The 13,132-nt window shown below is 33.8% G+C and overlaps 1 protein-coding gene across 1 annotated transcript in view; it reads left to right on the top strand.

The window, feature by feature from the left end:
• Nucleotides 1–13,132, top strand: part of HECW1 (HECT, C2 and WW domain containing E3 ubiquitin protein ligase 1) — a 578,356-nt gene that overhangs the window by 533,723 nt on the left and 31,501 nt on the right. The window contains exons 25-26 of the mRNA XM_016212519.2: nt 11,093–11,191; nt 11,753–11,882. Of these exons, the coding sequence (XP_016068005.2) occupies nt 11,093–11,191; nt 11,753–11,882 (229 nt within the window). The remainder of the gene's footprint in view (nt 1–11,092; nt 11,192–11,752; nt 11,883–13,132) is intronic.

Below are 13,132 nucleotides of genomic sequence, written 5' to 3'. Positions count from 1 at the left end.
ACAACAAATATTCCAAAAGTTTATATGGAACCAAAAACGACCCCAAATAGCTCCAGCAATCTTGAGAAAGAAGAGCAAAGTTGAATGTATTACAGTACCGGATATCAAACTATACTACAAAGCCATTTGTAATCAACACAGCCTGGTAATAGCACAAGAACAGGCATATAGATCAGTGAAAAAGAACAGGCCCCGCAGAAATTGACCCACACCATTATGGTCAATTAATATTTGACAAAGGTGGCAAAGCATACAATGGAGTAAAGACAGTGACTTCAATAAATGGTGCTGGGAAAATTTGACAGGTACATGGAAAAAATTTTACTATACCACCAACTTACACCATGCACAAGAATAAACTCAAAAATGGATGAAAGATTTAAATGTTAGTTGGGAAACAATAAAAATTCTAGAAGAGAACATAGGCAGTAAAAACTCATTTAGCAGGAGTTTTATTTATGCACCTCCTAGGGCAAGAAAAACAAAGGAAAAAATAAACAAATGGGACTAAAATGTTTCTGCACAACAAAGAAAACCATTCACAAATTAAAAAGGGAGCCCACTGTATAGGAAAACATACTTACCAATGATACATCTGATAAGGCAATAACTTCCAAAATATATAAAGAACTCATACAATTCCACAAAAGGAAGACAAACATTCCAATTAAAAACAGGAAAAGGATCTAAATAGACAGTCTCCAAAAAGGACATAGGAATGGCCAAGAGACGTATAAAAAAATGCTCAATGTCACTAATCATCACAGAGATGCAAATTAAAATAACCTCACACCTGCCAGAATAGCTACCATCAACAAATTGACAAATGACAAGTGCTGGGGAGGATGTGGGGGGAAAGGAACTCTAGTATACTGCTGTGGGAATGCAGACTGGAACAGTCCAATTGTCGTGGAAGTTTCTTCAAAAATTAAAAATGGAACTTCCATTTGACCAAGAAATCCCACTTCTGGGAATATATCCAAAGAAGCTTGAAATAATAATTTGAAAGAATATATGCATCCCTATGTTCATAGCAGCACAATTTACAATAGCTAAGATCTGGAAACAACCCAAGAGCCCATCAGTAGATGATTGGATAAAAAGGTTGTGGTATATTTACACAATGGAATTCTATGCAGCTGTAAAAAAAGAAGGATCTCTTAACCTTTGAGATAGCATGGATGGATCTGGAGATTATTATGCTAAGGAAAATAAGGCAGTCAGAGAGAGACAAAGATCACATAATCTCATTAAATGTTGAGTCTATAGAACAAAATAAACTGACAAACAAATACATCCAGAGACATGGAAGCATGGAACAGACTGACAGGTCTCAGAGGTAAGGGGGGGAAAGTCAGAAAGATATTAACATATGCATAACCCATGGACAAAGACAATAGTGCAGTGAAGACCTAGGATGGGGTGGGAGCCAGGCAAAGGGAGGTGGGAGGGGGTTGAAAAAATTTGTAATATCTTCCGCAATAAAAATAAACTAAATAAAATACCTTGGAATAAATTTAATCAAGAATGTAAACCAGTCCTTGAAAAATTATAAGACATTGAAGAAAGAAACTGAAAAAGATAGAAATAACTGAATGTATATATAGTTTGTGGATATAAAAATTAATATCATTAAAATGTCCATACTACCCAAAGCAATCTATAGACTCAATGCAATTTCTATCAAGATACCAATAGAGTATTCACAGAACGAGAACAAATATTCTGAAAATTGATATGGATCTACAAAAGACCTTAAATAGCCACAGCATTCTTGAGAAAGAAGAACTAAGTTGGAGGAATCACACTACCTGATAGACTACACAACAATGCCATAATAATAAAAACTGCATGGTCCTGGCATAAAAACATATATATAGATCAATGGAAAAGAACAGAGAGCCCAAAATAAACTCACACTGTTATGTTTATTTAATATTTGACATAAGAGGCAAAAACATACAACATCATGAAAACAATTTATTCAATAAATACTGTTGGAAAAATAGGACAGAAACAGGCAAAAAAATAAAACTACACCACCTTCTTAAAACATACATAAGAATAAACTCAAAATGGATTAAAAATTACATGTAAAACTCAAAACTGTAAATGTCCTAGAATAAAACTTACCACTCCTAGCAATATCTTTTGGAGTATATTTACTTGGGCAAGGGAAACAAAAGAAAAAATAAATACATGGGACTACATCAAACTAAACTAAAAAGTTTTTGCACAGCAAAGGAAACCATCAAGAATATGAAAAGACAACCCACTGAATGGAAGAACGTATTTACCAATGGTACATCAGATAATGTGTTAATGTCCAAATTCATAAAACATTTATACAACTCAACCCCAAACAAACAATTCAATTAAGAAAAGGACAAATAACCAGAATTCACACTTCTCCAAAGAGGACATACAGATGGCCAATATATAAAAAGGTGCTCAATATCACTATTCATCGGAGAAATGCAAATTTTAAAATAATGAGACATCACCTCACACCTGTCAGAATGGCTATCATCAATAAATCAACAAACAACAAGTGCTGATGAGAATGTGGAGAAAAGGAAAACCTCACTCACTGTGTGTGAGATTGCAGATTGGTGTAGCCACTGTGGAAAAGAGTATGGAGTTTCCTCAAAAAAGTTAAAAATGGACCTGCCTTTTGACCTAGAGATTCCACTTTGGGGAATAAATGCAAAGACACCTGAAACACTAATTTGAAAGAATATATGAGTCCAAATGTACATTGCAGTTATTTATCATAGCCAAGATTTAGAAGTAGTCCAAGTGCCTATCAGTAGTTGATTACATTTACACAGTGAAATACGACTCATTACTTGGCCTTAAAAAAGAACAAAACATTACCTTTTGTGACAGCATGGATGGACATGGAGTGTATTATGCTAAGTGAAATAAGACAGTCAGAGAAATATAAATACCATATGACTTCACTTATATGTGGAATCTAATGAACAAAATAAACTAAGAAACAAAATGAAAACAGACTCATAGATACAGGAAACAGACTGACAGCTCTCAGATGGGAGGGGTGTTGTTAGTTGAGTAGAAAAGGTAAAGGGATTAAGCAAAAGAAAAATTCTACAGATGCAGACAACACTATGGTGATTACCAGAGGGAAATAGAGGTGGGCAGAGGTACAAGAAGATAAATGGAAAATAAATGGTAATGGAAGGAGACTTGAATTTGGATGATGAACACACAATTCAATATACTGATGATATATTATAGATTGTAAGCTTTAAACCTATATGTTTTTTCACCTGTAACCCCAATAAATTCAATATAAATTAAAAAGAAAAAAGTATAAAAATTAAGAGTAATAGGCATACCAGGAGAAGAAGAGAGGCAGAAGGGAAAAGAGAGTCTATTTAAACAAATAGTTGAGGAAAACTTACCAAACCTATAGAAAGAGCTGGATCTTAGTATACAAGAAGCATATAGAGAACTTAATTACCTCAATCCAATTAGGCCTTCTCCAAGGCAAATTGTATTAAAATTGTCAAAAATTAATAACAAAGGAAGAATTCTCAAGGTACCTAGGGAAAAGAAGAAAATAACCTGTAAAGGAATCCCAGTTAGACTTTCATTGGACTTCTTAGCAGAAACCCTGCAAACTACAAATACTCAAACTAATGAAAGACATTAACAGCCAAGAATAATATATAAAGCAAAGTTATTCTTTAGGTATAAAAGAGAAATAAAGACTTCTACACATGCAGTAACAGGAAATTTACCACTGGAAGGCTTCCATTACAGAGAATACTCAAGGGGGCTATTTTACCTGAAACAAAGAACAAAAGGTCACAAATTATGATAAGATCACCAAAAAACTCACAGCATAGACAGGCATAATTTGTAACAACAAAAACATAAGATGGGAGAGAGTAAAGATCTGAATTAGCAGAGCAGGATGGAGCTTAGATCATTTAAAAAAAGACTACTGCATATGTGAAACATTTTTTAACATAAACCTAATTGTAACCACACATATAGAAAAACAAAACTGAGACACATAACTTAAAAAAGAGGAAAGAGAGGTAAAAAACATGGAATACCAAAAAACACATACAAAAGACAGAAACACAAAAGAAAAGAACAAACAGGGGCATAGAGCTACCAGAAAACAAAAGATAAAATGGCTATAGGAAATTCTCATACATCAATAATTAATTACCTTAAATGTAAACAAATATGAATTCACCAATAAAAATGCACAGAGAGTAGTTCAGATCAAAATCATAATCTAACCATATGTTGCCTTCAAGAGACACACTAAGATGCAAAGACAAATATAGACTCAAAACTTTGGGAATGCAGCAAATGCAGTAAAAGAAAAACAAGAAAAGTTACAAGTAAACAACCTAACTACATATGAAAGGACTAGAAAAACAAGCACAAAAGCAACTCAAAGTCAGCAGAAGGAAAAAAGCAATAAAAATTAGAGCAAAACTTGAATGAAATAGAGGAGAAAAAGACTATACAAAAATTAAGGCAATAAAGATCTGTTTCCTTTAAAAGATTAATAAAATTGACAAACCTTTGCCTACACTCACTAAGGAAAATGGGAAAGGACTCAAATAAACAAAATTAGGAATCATCTAATGAACAAAATAAACTGATGAATAAAATAGAACCAGAGGCAAAAAAAAAAATTTTTTTAAATCTTGGAACAGACAGGGATCTCAGAGGGAAGGGGAGGAGGTGGGAAGAACTTATCCAAAGAACTTATATGCATATATGCATTGCTTATGGACACAGACAATATGGTAGTGAAATCCTGGGTCAGGGTGGGAACCAGGTGGAAAGGAGGGACATCTGTAATACTTTCAATAATAAAGATAAAAATTTTAGAAAAGAAAAAAAAGGAAATGAAAGAGAAGTTACCACAGACACCACAGAAATACAAAGGATCATACTAGAATACTATGAAAAACTATATGCTACCAAATGTAATAACCTATAAGAAATGTGTAAGGTTTTAGAAATATATAACCTTCCTAGATTGAATCAGGAAGAACTGGAAAATTTAAATATACTGATCAACAGTTAGGAAACTCAAGCAACTGTCAAAAACCTCCCCAAAAGTAAAAGTTTATAACAAGATGGTTTCACTAGTGAATTCAACCAAACATTAAAAGAAGATTTGATACCAGTTCTTCTCAAAACTCCCAAAAAATTGAAGAGGAAATACTAACACATATTAGGAGGCCAACATAACCCTGATACCAAAACCTGGCAAGGATAATGTTATCAGGGAATTGGGAAGGTGGGATTTCTTCATTGCTAGTGGAAATGGGGTTCTTGGGGTTCTGTAGTAAGAATTTTTGTAGGCCCCCATGGGAGGATGAGATGTAGTAGAAAGCTTTATTTGAATGGGGTTATATTCCTTGGTTTCTAAAACCCCCTTTCCCTTAAACCAGTCATGGCAAAAGTGGAGCTAAGGCTTCAGTAGAGCTACAGAGTTTCCACTCCGTGGTGGAGTTGAGTCTGGTATAGCCTCAGACTAATTTTTGTCTATAGGTCCATGGTGTGGGAGGTACACACAACTGTGGACCATGTGAGTGAATGCAGAAAGTGAGAGCCCCAAAAGCCATGAGTCAGGCACAAGCAGCAAGAGAGAAGAGGGGGTTCCTTTGTTCAGGACCTTATGTATTTCAGATTTTGCACCCTTCTAGTGGCCATGCCCATTCTGGACAATGACCTGATCCCAGGTGTGACTGACAAGTAATCACCTTTCCTACATCATCCAGACTTTACTAGGCATGTGTCTATTCTTTCTTCATCCAGACCCTTCCCCCAGGATCTGCTGGGAACAGACCTGGAGAATGTTAAACTGCAGCTTTCTGGCAAAGCTGTACAAATGGCATGCCTATATTATTTGGCCTTCCTTTTGCTCTTTTCCTGTTAATTAATTAATAACTGGGTTAATGAAAATGGTATCAGATAATACACACAAACTACAGACCATTATCTCCGATGAATACAAATGCAAAAATTCCTTTAAAAATACTGGCAAATTGAATTCAACAATACATTAAAAAAATAATACATAATGTCAAGTGGGACTCACCCCAAGAGCACAAAGATGGTTCAACTTATGCAATTTGATCAATGTAATACACCACATTAACAAAATAAAAGATAAAATCATATGATCTTATCAATATGTGCAGAAAAGATTTGATCAGATACATTTATAATTTATTTATGATTTAACATTCAATTTAATGGTTATTGAAGGAAAGTACCTGAACATAATAAAGACCATAAATGAAAAATCCTCAGCTAATATCATACTCAATGGTGAAAAACTGAAAGCTTTTTCTCTAAGATCAAAAACAAGATAAGGATGCGCACTGTCACTACTCTTATTCAACATAGTACTGGAAGTCCTAGCCAGAGCAATCAGGCAAGAGAAAGAAATAAAACCATCTAAATTTGGAATGAAGGCATAAAAGTGTCACTTTTTGCAGATGACATGATTCTTTATATAGAAAAACCTAAAGACTCCACTAAAAAAGTATTAGAAATAATAAACATATACAGTAAAGTTACCGGATACAAAATCAATGCACAAAAATCTACTGCATTTCTATATACTAGCAATAAAACTTAAGAAAAAGAAATGAAAAAAAATTCCTTTTGCAATTACAACAAAAACAATAAAATATCTAGGAATAAACTTAAATGATGTGAAAGGCTTTATACTGAAAACTATGAAGCATCATTAAAAGAGATTTAAAAAGTCACATTGAAAGGGCAAGATATTCCATATTCATGGATTGGAAAAATCAGCAGAGAGTAAAATGGCCATAAAATGGCCATATTACCCAAAGCAATATACAAATTTAATACAATTCCCATCAAAATCTTGCTGGCACATCTTTAAGAAACAGAACAAAAAATCATCAAATTTATATGGAACCACAAAAGACCCTGAATAGCCAAAGCAATCCTGAGAAAAAAGAACAAAACCATAGGTATCACACTACCTGATTTCAAATTATACTACAAAGAGACATTATTCAAAACAGCATGGTATTGTTTGAAAAAAAGACACACAGATCAATGGAACAGAATTGAGAGCCAAGAAATAAAATATATATGGCAAATAATTTTTTACAAAGGAGCCAAAAACATGCAATGGAGAAAAGAAAGACTCTTCAATAAATAGTGCTGGGAAAATTGGAAAGCCACATGCAAAAGAATGAAACTAGACTACAGTTTGCTTGTATATACAAAAATTAACTCAAAATTTATCAAAAACCTAAATGTAAGACATGAAACAATAAATTACATAGAAGAAAACATAGTTATTAAACTTATGGACCTTGGGCTTAGAGAAGATTTTATGAATCTGACCCCAAAGGCAAGGCAAGTAAAGGCAAATATAAATGAATGGGACTAAACAAACTAAAAAACTTCTGCACAGAAAAGAAATCGCCAAAAAAACAAAAAGGCAACCAACCGAATGGGAGAACATATTTGCAAACAACAGCTCTGACAAGAAGTTAATATTCAAAATACATAAAGAACTCATACAACTCAACACCAAACAAACATCTAATTAAAAAATAGACAGAGGACCTGAACAGACACTTCTTCCAAGAGGACAAATGAACAGCCAACAGATATATGAAAATATGCTCAACTTCACTAGTTCTAAGTGAAGGGCAAATCAAAACTACAACGAGATACAACTCACACTTGTTAGAATGACTATTATCAATAAGACAGGTAATAACAAGTGTTGGAGAGGTTGTGAAGAAAAAGGAACCTTCATTCACTGCTGGTAGGAATGTAAACTGGTACAGCCACTATGAGAAATAGCATGAAGGTTCCTCAAAAAATTGATAATAGCGTTACCATATGACCCAGCAACCCCTCTTCTGGTAACTACTCCAAAAAATTTGAACATTTATATGCAAAGATATATGCACCCCCTATATTCATTGCAACATTATTCACATTGGCCATGACATGGAAACAACTGAAGTGTCCTTCAATAGATGATTGGATGAAGAATATGTGGTACATATATGCAATGGAATACTACTACTCAGCCATAAGAAAAACTAAAAAAATACTGCCATTTGTGACAACATGGATCAACCTTGAGAATATCATGTTAAGCAAAATAAGTCAGTCAGAAAAAGTTTAGAACCATATGATTTCACTCATATATGGGATATAAAACCAAAAACAATAAATGAATAAACAAGAAAAACTAACAAACAAAAAGTCATAGACATCTACCACATTATGATAGTTACCAGAGGCAAGGGGCATAAATGGGTAGTAGAGGGTAAAAGGAGTCATATATATGGTGACGGAAGTTGATTTGATTTTGAGTGGTGGGCACACAATGCAATATACAGATCTAATAAAATAAAATTAAAAATAATAGATATCACTTAAAGAGTGCAGTTTCCCAGTAAAAGAAACAGATAATAGGTGGCTAAGACCTCTTGCATAAGGTTACACACCAGGTACACACACAGGCTGGTTCCTAGACCAATGGATTAATCTCTCTGCTGTTCAGCTTCTCAAAATGGACACAGAAGCAAAGGCCTGGTTTGGCATCAGGCAAATATGGGTTGGTGTTTTCTGATATACCACTTGCCCAGGGCTAATTATTGATTCTTGATTTCTTAATTTGTGAAATTAAGATAGCCATAATCATAAAATAGGGTTGTTGCAAGGATCAGTGAAATAATGTAAGTAATACGCATTACTCAGTGGGCATTCACTAAGTTATTTCAAATGTTTCCAATTTTTTACTTATTAATTTCAAGGACTAGAACTGATGAAATATTGTGAAGGGTGGTCATAACCAGCATACTTCTATATTTTTACTGTTACATATGATGCAGAGATAACTATTCTTTATTATGTGATAATGTTAAGAAAGCATTCCTCTATTCCTAGCTTACTACAAACATTTTTTTCTGCAGGAATTGATGGTGGGTATTATCAAGTAACTTTTCAGCTTCTAACAAAAAAATGTAATATGATTTTTTTGTCTTTTGAGCTTAATCATAGGATGCCTAATATTAAACTGTCTTTAGTTTCCTGTAATCAAGCATCTTTAATCATTTTGCATTGTTTGGAAATGAATTGTTAGATTATCTTGTGTTTTATTGATAATTTTTTATGTATGAATAATATGTTTTAGTCTTCTCCATTTTGCTCTTTTCCAGATTCCATTTTATGGTTATGGTAGCTCATAATGATTAATTAAGAAGTTTTCTAACCCTTTCTAATTTTTGAAACTATTTGAATAGTATAATAGCTTTCTGTTTACTGAAGGTTTAAAAGAAGATCTCTTTAATATATGTATTTCAAGCCCAAGTCTCAATTGTAAATATAGTCCTTTTTCCTCAAAGTTTTCTGTTTACACCGTGGTTGTTTATTAATGTTTTCTACTTGGTGAATAGATGAGAATAATTTATATTTTGCTAGAAAATTTACAATTCATTGAAATAGTCAAATTTTTAATGTTGATCTGAAAATAGTATTATCATGGAACATTTTTATCTACTTTATATCTGAGGATACATATCGCCTGCTGATATTATCATTTATCTTTACTAGGGCTGTCAGGGACACCTCTAAGTGAGGACAGTAGTTGCCCAGGCACATTTGTGTTGACCTTTGCTCCCTTCCCTCTTTGGGGGGTCTCAGCCATCTCTCCCTGTATGGCAACACCAACATGTTAGGAGCATCAGTTATAAAGCCTTAGAGTCCAGTTAGAGTGGGTAAGCCTGTATTGATGTAAACTGTGTTTTTATACATAACATTGTAATTACCATGTTGGAGACCATCAGTTATTGAGGTGGTCAGTAAAGAGCACTGAGGGAGTACCCTGGCCTCAAGGGCTCTAAGATATTTGATTAATCTATGAGCCTCCCTATCCACAGTGACCCATAGCAACTTTACTGAGGTTCTATTTACCTCTAGTCTCTTCAGACTCAATATTTGCATGTTATTTCATGCAAAAAGAATCGACTACTTCAAACATGAAAATTTGAAGTATTGTTTATAATTATGTTTATTCTAAAGGATCAGTCTATTCATTTTAACAAATTTATAGCAGCTATAGAGTAGGAAATCTTGTGAGTCTAAAAAAAGCCTTTTGAAAAGTAGTGGAGATGGGTTAGTTGGGAATTCCAACTGGGAGGATATGAGAAAAGTCACAACCTAATTCTAAACTTAGGTGAAAATCTAGTTATATAGAAAGAGATCAGGGAGATACCAATTATGGGGTAGGTGCCAGAGATGGGCAAGGCTGACATGGTGGGAAAACCAGTGTACTAGATCAGGTAGACAAGAAGCTCTTTAGGAGTAGAGCAATGATGGGATCAAGCTCCATGGAGCCTCTACATTCAGTTAAGATCACTAGCAAAAATTCCAGGAAGCTGTTGGCCCCAACAAAGGCCACCTGGAAGTGGCCAGGTCTACATGACCAATTCTTTCAATAAGAGACCTTGTTCTTTATATGTGGCTGGCCTGGCAATATTAATATATTAATATTAATGAAGGCTCAGCCTATTGCTTACCACAATGTGATTCTATGTAATTCTTCCCACTGACTTTGAGCTCAACCGCCATATGTATTAGACACACATTAATCTTCAGGTGGATTCTATGAAATGCTTTAATAGGTAAGGATGCATGGTCCAGAAAACTTTTTATGTCTTTGGGTTCAGGTCTTCTTCAAGGTTAATGTGGACTGTTTATCCAGAATTCCCCTTCACCAGTACATTTCTTCTCTTGGCTTCTTATACTCTCAAGCCTGAGAAGATCCTGGCAAAATGACTCTATTTTGGTACTTGGGGAGAGAAGAGTTCCATTAGTACATACCAAGCACATAGGCATTGTTTATTGTAAAGAATAAGGAGAAAGAAGATGGGTGCCTCCTGTGTGTCATCAATTGACAGATTTCTTTCATGGTTTAAGATGAGTACTATAAAGAAATACATCAATAAAAATACAAATTAATATACTTAACTATGTAAATTTCTACCTGCCTTAAATCTCCACCTTGTTTGTGTTCCAGGTTCAGGTTTAGTGGTCGTATCCTAGGCCTGGCTCTGATACACCAATACCTTCTTGATGCCTTCTTCACAAGGCCTTTCTATAAGGCACTCCTGAGACTGTAAGTGTATTGCAAGCCAGGGTCCACCCAGCCCCACTTGCAGGACAACAGGTGCTGGCCTCTCTAGTACCTCTGGACTTTCTGTCCATATTTTTCCTAGCCATTCCTATTAGCTTTGTGGTGGTTTACTGTTCTGAGTCTTTAAGATATCACACAAACCTTTTAGTACAATAAAAAGGCATTTGGAGATTTTATGCAAGCATAACATTATATAATGGATATGAATTAGTTTACATGAATAATTATAGTTTACATAAATAATTACAAACATTTTATTAAATTACTAAGTAGAATCGATCTGTCTAAAACTTAGATGTTTTAAAATGATACTCTTCTCCAATTGCTGTGGAAAGTTCATGAGTCAATAATTATTTCATGTTTATTATTGTAGGTATTTTAATATTTTTGTTTTTAAAAGAATAAGAGATACATCAATATATTCAAAAGTATCAAATTGTTAGAACAAGTCTGTGTTGTTTTAGCCAGGAGTGGCATAAAGACATTTTGAAGTGAGGTCTGGACAACCATTTGTTTAACCTTCCTCTCTTTGAATGCACCCAGACCCTGTGATTTAAGTGACCTGGAATACTTGGATGAGGAATTCCACCAAAGCTTACAATGGATGAAGGACAACAACATCACAGATATCCTGGATCTCACTTTCACTGTTAATGAAGAGGTTTTTGGACAGGTTTGTAAGATGTGGGGCTTGGAAAAGAGATTTGTTTTTTATTGTGAAAAATTAGCATAACATAAAACTTACCGTTTTAACTACTTTTACATGCACAGTTCAGTATTGTTAAGAATATTGATATTGTTGTACAATTATCCTCAGAACTTTTTCATCTTGCAAACCTGAAATCATACCTATTAAACAACAATTCCCCATTTCTCTTTCTTCCTTGCACCTTGCAACCACCATCCTACTTTCTCGTTCTCTAAATTTGGCTATACTAGATAACTCATATAAGTGGGATCATAAAGTATTTTTCGTTTTTGTTACTGGCTCATTTAACTTGGCATAATGTCCTCAAGATTCATCCAAGCTATATGTATGAAAGTATTTTCTTCTTTTGTAGGACTAGATGACATTCCACTATATATATATATATATTTATATATGTATATATATGTATGTATGTATGTATGTATGTATATATGTATATATGTATATATGTATATATATGTATATATACACACTATATTTTGTTCATTCATCTGTTGATGGACGCGGAATTGATCTGTTGCTACTACCTTTTGACTACTGTGAATAATGCTGCTATGAACATAGGTGTACAAATATCTGTTTGAGTCCCTGCTTTCAATTCTTTTGGATATATACCTAGAAGTGAGATTGCTGGATTATATAGTAATGGGATTTTGTTTTTAAACTAGAAAACAAGAAATCTCATTTATTCAAAATTTAATTCTTTGAGCACTACATCCTTGAAAGGTCTTCCCATATCTTTTTCTTTCTTTCTGTTGTTATGACATGGATCTACTTTATAGAGTTTTTGAGAATCAAGTGTGATAATGGATAAGAAAACATTTTTATAAAGTGTGCAATAATGTGTAAAATATTTCTGTTATTTGTGCAACTACAATAATACTTCATTTTATAGCTAGAGTCTAGATATTCACTCCTCCAAAATTTATATATTTTAATAATATTTAATAAGATAAAGCTTCCCATTTGTTTTCTACTAGCATTTATGTAACATTGAATCTTTTGGGCTACAGTTTTATCAGGCTAACCATAGCCTGAGCACATTTAACAATTAAGGTTTTCAGAATATCATATACAAGAGATCCAAACAGTTCATGGCATGTGGTAATTTGTAATAAGGTTGTTCTGAGAATTAAGTGGCAATACTTTATAAGTGCCTTGAATGAATATGGACTGTGTGCTGAGTCTATGAGTGAGAGTTAATCACTGAACCT

Source organism: Miniopterus natalensis, chromosome 10, assembly GCF_054644295.1.
Source record: "Miniopterus natalensis isolate mMinNat1 chromosome 10, mMinNat1.hap1, whole genome shotgun sequence".
In the NCBI taxonomy this organism is placed as follows: Eukaryota; Metazoa; Chordata; class Mammalia; order Chiroptera; family Miniopteridae; genus Miniopterus; species Miniopterus natalensis.
This window is presented reverse-complemented; position numbering and strand designations above follow the sequence as displayed.